This window comes from Fringilla coelebs (genome assembly GCF_963513975.1).
Source record: "Fringilla coelebs genome assembly, chromosome: 6".
In the NCBI taxonomy this organism is placed as follows: Eukaryota; Metazoa; Chordata; class Aves; order Passeriformes; family Fringillidae; genus Fringilla; species Fringilla coelebs.
In genome coordinates, this window is record NC_140034.1 from 33118343 (window position 1) to 33129997 (window position 11655).

General features: G+C 40.9%; 1 protein-coding gene across 1 annotated transcript in view; it reads right to left on the minus strand.

Annotated features, from left to right (window-relative positions):
* Positions 1-11655, minus strand: part of PLEKHH1 (pleckstrin homology, MyTH4 and FERM domain containing H1) — a gene marked incomplete at both ends in the record, with an annotated part of 41947 nt that overhangs the window by 12941 nt on the left and 17351 nt on the right. The window contains 12 exons of the mRNA XM_084207532.1: positions 746-922; positions 1598-1710; positions 2639-2747; positions 2869-3048; positions 3968-4048; positions 4993-5154; positions 6116-6202; positions 6768-6878; positions 7551-7690; positions 8672-8822; positions 9333-9421; positions 10002-10080. Coding sequence (XP_084063658.1) covers positions 746-922; positions 1598-1710; positions 2639-2747; positions 2869-3048; positions 3968-4048; positions 4993-5154; positions 6116-6202; positions 6768-6878; positions 7551-7690; positions 8672-8822; positions 9333-9421; positions 10002-10080 — 1479 coding nt within the window. The remainder of the gene's footprint in view (positions 1-745; positions 923-1597; positions 1711-2638; positions 2748-2868; positions 3049-3967; positions 4049-4992; positions 5155-6115; positions 6203-6767; positions 6879-7550; positions 7691-8671; positions 8823-9332; positions 9422-10001; positions 10081-11655) is intronic.

Sequence of the window (11655 nt, forward strand, 5' to 3'; positions counted from 1 at the left end):
GACAAAATGATGGACAGTGATTAGTGCTTTTTGGAGTGACCCTTTCTGGATGTGTATTTTCAGAGGCAGTAATGGTCAGACTGCTCTTTGGTATCTCAGTCTGGACTCTGAGAAGAATTCTATATGATTGGCTACTTCCGAACACTTGACTTCTGTAAATTTTAGTGTAACTACAACAGAGTCAACAATTAAGACCTAAATTAATACTATGTAACAGAAAATTGTAACCAAAAAAGCACTGGGAACCTTTATTTCAAATTAGATCCGTTATTATTCAATGTGATTTTAATGTCTCGTTTGAGCTGGGAGTATTGTAATTGTGTATGTTCCTTTATGCTGTAACTTAGTCCTTTTCTTTACCCAACAATTACAGTGCAAGATTCGGATTTCATGTTTAATAGTAATATTCATGACTTGTATGCTGTTGATTATCTAAAATGCAAAACAAAATGAATACCATGTGACAGTTATAGCAAGACAACACAAGCTATGAACTTTGATTCTGAATATGGTCTGAATAGACTATTTGCAAGTGGTAAACAGTTACATTTAAACTAAAATTTATTTTTCAAGTTGTTATATTCTTAGTGTTCTTCTTTTCAGATCAGTGCTGAGATTCTCTTTCCACCAGCACACCTTTAGCATAAGCACTATTTTAGGAGAACCAGTCTGATAGCTACTAATTAAAACCATGGGATTAAGTGGAAAGCTTTTGCAGAGTGGCACTAAATAAAGAGGAACTGACCTGAATGACTGAGTGGTTCTGGGGTTGTCGGCAGCTGGTCTGTTTAACAAGCTGACAGTAAATTTCATTCTGCAGCTCAGTATGTGTCAAGCACACCTGCAGTGCTGTCTGGGCAAGTGACACATGGTAATCAATAGAGGACGCCTCCACAGGAACATTGATGAACAGCTGACAGGACTGTGAAAGAGTAGAAGTTAGTCGACCCCACAAATACAGCAACTTTTCTCTGGTACTTTCCAGGCTAGGTTCACCAGATGTATTTATTAACTTATAGACAGTTAATAAATAACCTTGAGAGGAGGGAAGAGAGTCAATACTTAATTTCTATTCCTCCCTCCTTAGTTATGGCAACTAGAAAATTTACTCAACCTCCCCCCGTCTAAGGAACTTACAAGTCAGCAAAAGAATTCAGGGGAAAATGTGCTTCCTGCCTTCCATGCCTGTGTTTTACCTTGTTCACACTGTCCATTCTCTTTCCTGATCTTATACTTGGAGAGTGCATCTCCAGTGGCTTCACCACTGGTCTTACTGAGGCAACTGACTTTGCCAGTGAACTGTTTCTGTTTCTTCCAATCCAACCATTGGAGAGGAAAAAGAAGGACAAAGCTAACTTTGAAGCATGAAGTCCGTGGGGAGCATTACCTCTAAGCCCAGATTCTGCACAACAAAAGTTAAATCTCCAAAGAATGAATGACACTTAAAATCCAACAACTCTCTTGTAATTAAATGAGCCAGCAAGCCTGTCTAAAGCAGCCCATAGTGACAATAAACATTGTACAACGTGACCAAACAATGTTACTGCCCCATCAACATAGCAAAATAACTGAAAACATGCAATGTCCCTATAAATACCTTAAAAAGTTTCAGGGCTTCAGTCTGTAGAGCCTCTGATGGCAGAGTAGTGAGGGACGTTTGCAACCCATCTTTACTGTAGCACAACATAGGATGCTTCCACAGAGGAGAATCTGAGGTAGCAGATGGGCAAAAACATGCAGTGTCAGAAACAGGAGAGAGAGAACAGTGTCCACGTTGACAAGGAGTATTCCTGAGATGGCAAAGCACCAGAGGAAGCAGCACTGCCCTAGGCCACATTATCTTTGGTGACACTTCACTGATTTCAGCAAAGCCCACCACAGATAAAGAGTCACCAGCAGCATTAGTCATCAGCAGAAAGAAGTATTGGCATCCTCAGTCCTGCTACATCAGAGCTTCCTGTCAGCTGGATTCTGGTGAGAAGCTGCTCAGGTATGTGTTCAAACCAGACACACAAACCCTGCCAGGGCAGCTGTTTGCAGTGGGGGTCTTTGTTAGTGTAAGTCACTATGCAACAGGAAGCAAGGTTCACATATGGGTCCAGAATATGTGAAAGCACAAGAAAAGAGTTTTAAGTATGAATGCAAATGTTAATACATATTTGAGAACATGGTGCATAAACATAAATGCATGAGCAGGTATCAAAGATGAGGATGGATGGATGGATGGATGGATGGATGGATGGATGGATGGATGGATGGATGGATGGATGGATGGATGTGTAAAGGTTTGTATGTGCAGACAGAGAAACAGATGGGAGGGCAAATATGTTTGAGAGTATTTAAAGAAAAGAGCACATACTTGTATGGTCAAAATTTCCTGGAAAGGAAAATCAAGACCAACAAAGACAGGAAAAAAATTAAAGCACCAGTTTTTTATCTGAATTTGAATTACTGTTACAGACATTTCAGAGGCTTTGATAAATGATGTGACAATGTGATGGACTTGTCTGAGAACAAGAGACCATATGATGTACCACTGAGAATCCCCTTCCCTCACCTTTGACTGTATTAAGCTGGGAATTTAAATTATTCTTCTTTATGCTTTGCCACCCTGGAAGAGTTTGTGGTGCTTACTTACCAGGGTCTCCCTCTGCATCCAATAGTTTTCCAATGAGTTGTTCATAAGACGTGCCCACTGTGGCATTACTGCTACCAGCTGCAACGGTCAGATGGTACAGCCAGGTGTTCTAGGCACAAGGATGAGAACAGGAGGGGTCAATTCAGACCTGTTTTCTACAAACAAGTTAAGCCTGTACGGCCCATTTACCAAAAGACTCTTGCTCTCCAAAAAAAGACTGCCTTTTGTACCTTCTCCTGTTTGGTGCGGATAAGTAAATACGTGGGACTCTGGTCCTGTGGGTGAATCACCAGTGTACAGTGGGATGAGAGAAGTCCTCCACCAGTAGTTTCGTAATCTTCATCAGAGTCACAGGAACGGTCTACTTCTTCCACCTTGGACTCACGCAGAGGCAGATGCCCTAAAGGACACTATGAGGAGCAGAAGCACATTAGATAAATGTAACTCATCTCCCAGTATGGACTGGAAACACTGGGAAAGAAAAGCCAAGTAAAAATACTGACAGTTCTGTAAAATTGAAGGAATAAATAATTCAATGTTTAGCTAATGCAATCTTGCACTTCTAGAGAATCTCTTCTTTCATAAATTACTTACAAAGTGTATCACTAATTTTATTTTTCTTGGGAGAGCATCTACAGATTAGAATGAGACAGTGCAAATAATTTTTTTTTTTTCCCAAAAGCTCCTGCTTTCTTCCCATTACACTTGAGGGTCAGTTGCTTAGTATCTTGATCCACTATTTTCTGACCCTCGTCAGACTTTCTGCTTGCTACTGGAAAAGAAATACTTTGAACAGTTCATAAGTATTTAGATTCAGACAAAAAAGAAGTTATCTGCTGTACTAACTCTGGAGGTTAATCCAGAATATGAGTCACACTACTTTTTGATATTCTAAAACTTGGGGTTTGACATCACCAAGACAAAATAATGGACTACTGGGCAAGGTGTCCAGAAATGGAAGCACATTACACTGATTACCTCCTTCTTCCCAGAATGTTGATGCTATCTGTTTTCATGATGATAATGTGGGATCTATCAGCTGCTGCATAAAAGTGTGCTCAGAAGGCTACACAAGACTAAATGGAGCAAGTGAGGAACAAGATATAGAGTGATCTGAGAAAGAGCAATCACTTGCCTTTTAAGTCTGCCGTCATTTAAGCTTAAAAAAATAAAATCAGGGAAATATTAATTCTTTTTGTGGAACAGGTGCTGTTGGAAGAGAAGTACAACCAAGAAAGAGACCTCAGACACAGAAGCAGTAACAGTCAAGAAAACTTCAAAAGAAATGGGAAAGGAGGGTCCAGGAATAAAAGGAGAAAAAGGAATTACCTTATCTTCATGATTTCGATAGTAGTAGAAAGTTTTTCCAATCAGTGCGCACCAGACCAGCTTAGAGTGACCATGCTTGACCTGTAAGGAGGACAAACACATCCATGCTTTTACTATCAGCAGTATTGCCAGAAAGACTTTCTAGGACTTCAACTTTCAATTCAACTCTCCCTTAATACTTTGCATATATTTTTTGTTTTATGCTAATATAAGCTCCTCTCAAAACATACAGGGCACCCCTTCCAAAAACAGGCAAGTACATCCCGCCCAAGAACATGGGCGCTTATGAGAATGGGTCTAAGAGTTTGTGAGGTGTTTTACTCATTCATAATAACTTATAATTTCTGTATACTGAAATACAATATTAAGGATGATATTTTAAAGATTATAAAAACAAATCAGTTCATCTCAGCAAGAAAAGACCAGTCAACCTGTAGTCCAGACAGCTGTTTCCTACTGCAGATGAATAACCTTCAGATGCAGGTTGTCTTTAGCCATCTTAGAACCTGACAATAATGGCATTAAAATATTCACAGTAACTTGCAATGTCAAACTAATCTATGGAAATTATATAAAGAATAAGAATTTTCTGCCATTATACTTTGTATTAATGTACCTACAGACTATTATGACAAAACTAAGTGCTAACCTGGAATCACACGAGCTGTTTTTTTCAAACTCTCCTATATCACCAAGTTAAAGATCAATTAAATGTGACACTCAACAGTGTTGATTTTTTTACTGTGACATGCTGTGAATTCTGCTGAAGAAAAGCATACATAAGCTAGATATCTGTTATTACTTATTACTTGCCAGTCACTCCCTTTCAGTAGCCTTGTTTGTCCCATCCTTTATCGCTTATATAAATGTTTCACTCTGAAATACAGAAATCTACAGCCACTTTTCCTTCTTTCCCTACTCTTACAGAGAGTAAAATACTAATTTTTTGCTCACATTTGCTGTGCAAACCAAGAAGCTGGCACACTGTCAATTCTGAGCTAAACATAAAGTATGAAATATTTTACCTTAGTGAGCCAGCCTTTCACAGTAGGTTTAGCATCGCTGTGAGGAACACCAACAGGACCGCTCACTTGTACTCTCAGGATACTCTGCAGGACATGAATCCATTCCTCCAGGATGTTGGGAGAGTCTGCTGTCAGGAAGTAGGTTCTCTTTTCTGTCACGAGCTGGAAGGAAAATGAGTGAGAAAGTATATAGCTGCACATCTAAAAATCTTTGGTTGCTGAGTTTCTTTATCCCATAAAGACTTTTTGGTCATTCAAGAGAGATTTTCTTGAGGGTAAGAAAAAAGGTGCTAATCCTCAAAGCCCAAAAAAAAACCACAAGACTTACATGAATCAAATTCTCATAAGCTCTCTTGCTGAGGCTTTGTGTCCTCTCTCATCCTTTCTTGTTTCTCAGTGCTGCTGCTAGTTTTTAATTTTAAAGGTGACTACATAAATGTGGGTTTTGCTGCCTTCACTTTGTATTGTATTTTGCCTACATTACCATGTGACTGAGAGGAAAGATGCTACAAATATAATAGCATTAGGCCTTAGCAACTTCAGTTCCATAAGGGCAGAAGGTAGCTCACAAGCTAGGCCATGTACCTTTCAAAGTATTAAAGAAACTTTAATGCTGCCTTTCTAATTAAGTCAATAACGACTTAAAAGTGAGCCCAGTTATGGGCTAACTTCTAATACTTTAGAAGTCAATTTCTAAAAGGAATCAATTATTCAGATGTTTCTTTACATGCCTCCAGGCATGCTGAGTCAGGCTTGAGATCTTGTGAGAGAAGTCTCTCATAAAAATCCTAGGTACTAGCTGGTTTTAATTGTTGTAAGACTCATTTTCCCCTACAGATTTCAAGCTCTAACTCCTGCAAAAACAGGAAAGCATTATGGTGTAAAACCAGACCAAAAGAAAAGCAAATTTCTTTCAGCTTCATAAGGGTGTATTTGGGTTACAATTTAGCTCTTTCCTCATTATTAATTAGACTAACTGCCTGTTTTGTGCCAGGAAACAGAGACCAGATCAAGTTAGCTCATATCAATTGAGACACACAGTGCCATTCAATCTGAATTAAGTGCCTCACTCACCCAGCTGCTGACTGCATGGTTATGTGCAGGATAAAAAAGCAACACCTACCTGGAATGTTTGGGACCCTTCACCCCTGACAATTTGGCATGAAGAATTCAGCTCCAGCTGCCCTTGTGGTTTGCGGATAACATCACTCTGAAGAAAGAAAAGCAAACAATTTTTTCAGTAGGAAACCTCAGATGGATCTTAGATTACTTAAATACAGCATAATATGCACGTACAGGTTGGAGTTTGCATTCATGAGCTGGAAAGGACAGCCTAAGGCTGCCAGGTGAAATATGAGACTGTGTGATCCCATTGCAAAAGTCTCCTCAATAGTGGCAGACAACATAAGAAGAGCAATGCTAATAAATGCTGTCTTCTGGAGTTCAGATTGGACATTATGATTAATAAAACAAAAGCAACCCCAAACAAACACCAACAAACCAAACCCCTTCCAAGTGGGAAGGCAGTAAGACATACAATAGGTACCTAGACAGTGGCTGAATTTCCACCTTCAGAAGTTTTCAAGATTCAGCTAGACACTTGTTAAGTGACAAGTTTATTAGTAATAACTGTTCTTCATTTGATGCATACAGTGAATCATTCCAGCATTGGTAATGCTTTTCAAAACAGGGACATGTCTAACGAAAAGTGTTTTTTCAGTATACTAAATTTCTCTGTGCCTCTAGAGGGGAGGAAATATATCCCAGTGACTTACCGGAGACTTGTAGTACATGATTTGTCTGTTTCTGAGAACAAACCATCGTCTTTTCCACGTCTTTACCTGGCTGCCCATTTTCAGTAAGTAGCCTGATTTCTCCATGGGTTCCTGGAGGACAGAGGAAAGGGGAGAGGAGGTCATCTTGCACCTCTCAAAATACAAATGAAAGTGTGCTGAAATAAAGCCCAGCCATTTGCTGCACCTCCCATAATTTTCTGCTTTGTTTAATAGCAGCCCTCAAAGATCATTTCACTTATTGCTTGATGCACTGTAAACTTATTTCTCTTCCTACCAAGGCACTGATTTTCCAAATAAAAGTGAGATTCCTTGAGTTCAAGAAGGCTGTCTCTACACCATGATTAGACTCCTGCTCCTTGTCTGATCTGTTTGATCTCTAATATTGAAGAGTACAGACTTTATTGCTACCTCTTGTGAGGTTTCTTTCCTTCCTCCTTCCTTCCTCTGAATTTCCAAATTTATTTTGCCCCAAAAGTGTAAGGCCATCATAAAAGTAGAATACAACTGCAGGACATCAATATAGGTCATACACCCTTGATGCTTATACTTTTACCTAACCACATAAAGAAATTGCACCTTTTTTTGAAGCACCAGATGGTGTCTTTTGATACCAATCCACTGGACCAATAGCCCAGTCTGTTAGAGCTTCACTCTGCAGGGGGATTACTCAATATCCTGTAGTTACACTATTCTTTTTTAAGGCCAAGGCTCTGTTTGCAACCCTGAGCAAGTGTAACACAGCAGTTACAGTGCAAGCCTTACAGAGCAGATTCCACCATCAGTGGAATAAGAAGATGTTCGCTGTAGCTTGTGTTCTGGCTCTGAATAGTCACCATCCAAGGAGTAGGCATCAGGAGGAATGGCATAGTCACTCTCAGAGCTCAGTGAGGACACAGATACACCTGCTCAAAATAAAGGAAGGAGTGAGAGTCATGGCTAGACAAAAGCATGCACTGGATATTGTATACTCCAAAAACATTTCTGCATTCACTATTAAGGCTTTTTTTTTGGTTCAAGAAGGACAAATCGGATCAGACTTTGGAAACTCAAACCCCACTAACATGACTTCTGAGCCTCTTTGTATTTCCCTAGGAAGACACGTAGTAAAAATTGAGCTTTGGATATTGACAGTGAAATAAATTTATTGCTGAATAAAACCAAAATAAAATATATATACAAAAAAAAATCATATATATACAAAAAAAAAAAAAAAAAACAAACAACCTGTCATCTGAAGGAGAGACACCTTGTTTTCATCTGGGGACATCCATTATAAAGCCTCAACTCCTCAACCTCTGACTTCAGCTAAGGAAAAGGCTTCTCCACTAGCAATAGGGCTTTGTTTTCTGTGAATCTTTTACCACAGGTACATGGCAATGCACAGGCACAATTTTTTGGTAACAAAAATTCCATTCAACTTCCATTCCAGTTTAGCCCTCCCAGCAGGCAAGAAAAATAGTCCTAATCAGGATCAAAGTACCTGAGAGCTCTCAAAGATAGGTGAGATGTACTTACTGGTCAAGAAATTACCAGTCAATGACAAAGACAAAAAAGCATTTTCTGTACTGTGTCAGTACTGGCTTGCTTCCAAGGAGAAGCCACAGCAAAGGTATGGATGACTAGATATGTGATGAATTTGGGAGGGAAATCCTTCCCACAATCTTAGTTTAGCAACTGCCTGAATGGAACTCTATCAGCAGTAAAAATCATCTACAAGAACAGATTTCTACTATTTCTACTATTGATGTCTGCACACATTCTGGGAGAACTCCTTGTAAGCAACACTCTGGCTGAGCATTTGCCTGTCACTGATGATGCTGCTCAGGGCATCTTGGCTCTGATGACAGAGTTCATCCTGCCCAGTAGCAATACTCCCACTTTACCTCTCTTCACGGCCCGAGGGCTGCCTGGCATGCTAGTTTTCCTGTTCTCAGATCCAGCAGTAGAAGTCCTGAAACTGGCATGGGAGCCACAGTCATCATCAGAGCCTGAAGACTCATCTAAGAAAGGCACATTGCTGATCTGTGTGGCTTTCTGGAAAACAGACCTGTATGGTTAGTGTGAGAGAGAAGAGTTTCCCCAGGACAATCCCCCTTCAAACAGGAGACAGATCAACCCAGGCCCTTCAATTCCACGCTGCCTTGCCCACTTCTGCCCCAGGGTTCCTCACTTCTTCCCCTTCTAGTCTGAGAACTTCCAAGCTGAACTCTCTAGTCTGATCTGTTTGGGTGCCCTCTGGTTACACCCTCCTACTCTTCCACAAGCCTTATGCTCCATTTCATTACTTAGACTACACCCACTATCACCTCTAGGTTTTTTCATAGTGCACACTGAAACTTCCTGGACCAAAACTTGTTGCAATGTTCTGTGTTCTTAAATATATTTAACATTTGCTACTCTTTCTGCATTCTTTTGATGGCCAGTACTTCCTGACAGTCTCTAATTTTCTTTTCTTCGCTGCACAGTTCCATCCTGTTTTGTCTCAAATCACTAGCAGCTCTGGACCATGCTTTCCACAACAGGAAAACTGAGGTAACTCCTTACCCCCTTCAGCGTAGTGTAGACTGGCACTGTGACATTTCTGTAGATGAGATGGGTAAATGGCCCAGAGGTTGAACACGAAAAATTGGAAACTGGAGAAATTCAGAGAGAAAGCAAGAGAGCAAATACAAACTGGTGAAAAAGAGGAGGTTTTCATGGAGAAGCACATGGAGAACTGCCATCCTGGACAGTCTAGCTTCAGAAAAGCCAGGAGATACATTATTAATTCCATACAATTCCCAGAGAGATCTGCAATGTTCCCTCCATTTAGCCTGCAAGATACCTTACTCACCCACCCACCCTGCGCTGCCCATGGTACAATGGCAATCCGGTGTACCTTGTACAAAGAGAAAAAAAGCCCTAACAGGCAAAATGGTGGTCAAGAGTAAAAACAGGCCACAGACATGCAGAGGCAGAAGACTGGCTGCAAAACTGATGGAGGACATAATGGAATCCCTGAAGATGTCCCTGAATGTAAAGGCACAAACAGCCCTGCACCAACCATCCCCAAAATTAGATATATCCTCCTCCCTTTCTTTATTGAGACTATCTATGAGGTCAAATTTACTTTGAAAACAGGCAAGGAGATGAAGAAATGTGGACAGCCACAAGCTCAGGTCCCACACTGTCACCATGAACTCCCTTTAAGGATGGATCTAGTCCAGAACTTACAGCAGCTGGAAGTATCATTCACCATGGCCACTTCAGACAGCCTCATGCCAGACTTGGCCACGGCATAGATTCGGCTCTCCTGGAACAACAACATCACGAACAACAATGATCAGGCAAAAATGTAATTCCTACTGACAGAAATGCCCATGTCACAGAATCACACCACAGTCACACTTTTGGGCAGGAGGGAGGAGCTCTCTAACAAAGATAGCGGAATTCCACCACATGTTGTGTGAATGACCATTAATGGAAGCGTGTTACTGTGTGCAAATTCCCAGCTACAGAGGTGACATCCACACACTGGAACACCTACACACAATTATCAATAAATTACTGTATCACATCTTGGAAAGAGATGGGATTTTTCCAAATTATAAACAAGGCATCAAAATGAATTAAGAACAGCCCTATACCAGAACAATTCATTGAGTCATCAGCTGCAAAGGATGCCTATTCCATAATAAGGGAATGAAAGAAATGCCTGGAATGATCTCAATAAGCCTGTGTTTCAGTTACAACAATACAGAGCTTTCAGTTCAAAGGATCTCCAGGTGCTTCATGAATTGCCAAAAATTCCAGAGGGGAAACCCAACTCTGTATCTAGATGCAGAGTTATGACTACGACATCAACTAGTGTGAAATGGATAAAGGCCACAGCTAGGAAACATCTTGGTGCTCCTTAAAGCATACAACCAAAATTCACTATGAAATAACACACATAATACATATACATGAAAGCACCTAAGATTGCAAAGTCAAGTACACCAAAAAAATTATGACATAAGAATTAACAATGAGTGCTTGACTTTGCAGTTTCAATAAATCATTTGTCTGTCCCCATCTTTAAAAAAGCAAATGAAAACAGAATTGCCTCTTTTGATTTCCATCAGGTGTGTCAGTTTGGCCTGTTTAGGAACCTGGTTGATGGGAGTCCCTTGGGAGTCAGTCCTGATGGACAAAGAATCCAGCAAGATTGAGCATTCTTCAAGAGGGAATCTTTAAGGTGCAGGAGCAGGTCCTCCCCATGTGTTGATAGATGAGACAATGAGGAAGACCAGCCTGTCTGATTAGAGAGCTTTGGTTGAACTCAAAGTTCGTGATCTTTGGATGAAGGGACAGGTGACTCAGGAGGGCTACAAACACACCATGAAGTTATGCAGGCAATAAACTAGAAGGACCAAAGCCCAACTAGACCTTCACCTGGCTACTGCAGTAAAAGACAAGAAAAGACTTCCATAAATACATGAGGGAAAAAAAAAACAAAACAAGAGAATCTCCATCCTTTATTGGATATGAGTGGGAAACAGTGAGAAAGGAGGAGGAAAAGGCAGAGGTATTCAATGCCTTCCTTGTTCAGTCTGATGGTAAAATCAGCCACTTTTCAAGCAGCCCCCTCATCTGGAAGACATGGATGTGGAGCAGAATGAAGCCCCCATAACCCAAGGGGAAATGCCCAGTGAGCTGCTTTGCCACCTAGACACACACAGGTCTGCAGGGTCAGGTGGGATCCACCCAAGGGTACTGAGGGAGCTGTCAGAAGAGCTCACTGAGCCACTGCCCATCAGTTACTGCACCCTGGTCACCCGGGGAGCTCCCAGGTGATGGGAACCTGGCAAACGTGGCACCATCTACAAGGGCCAGAGGAGCACCTGGG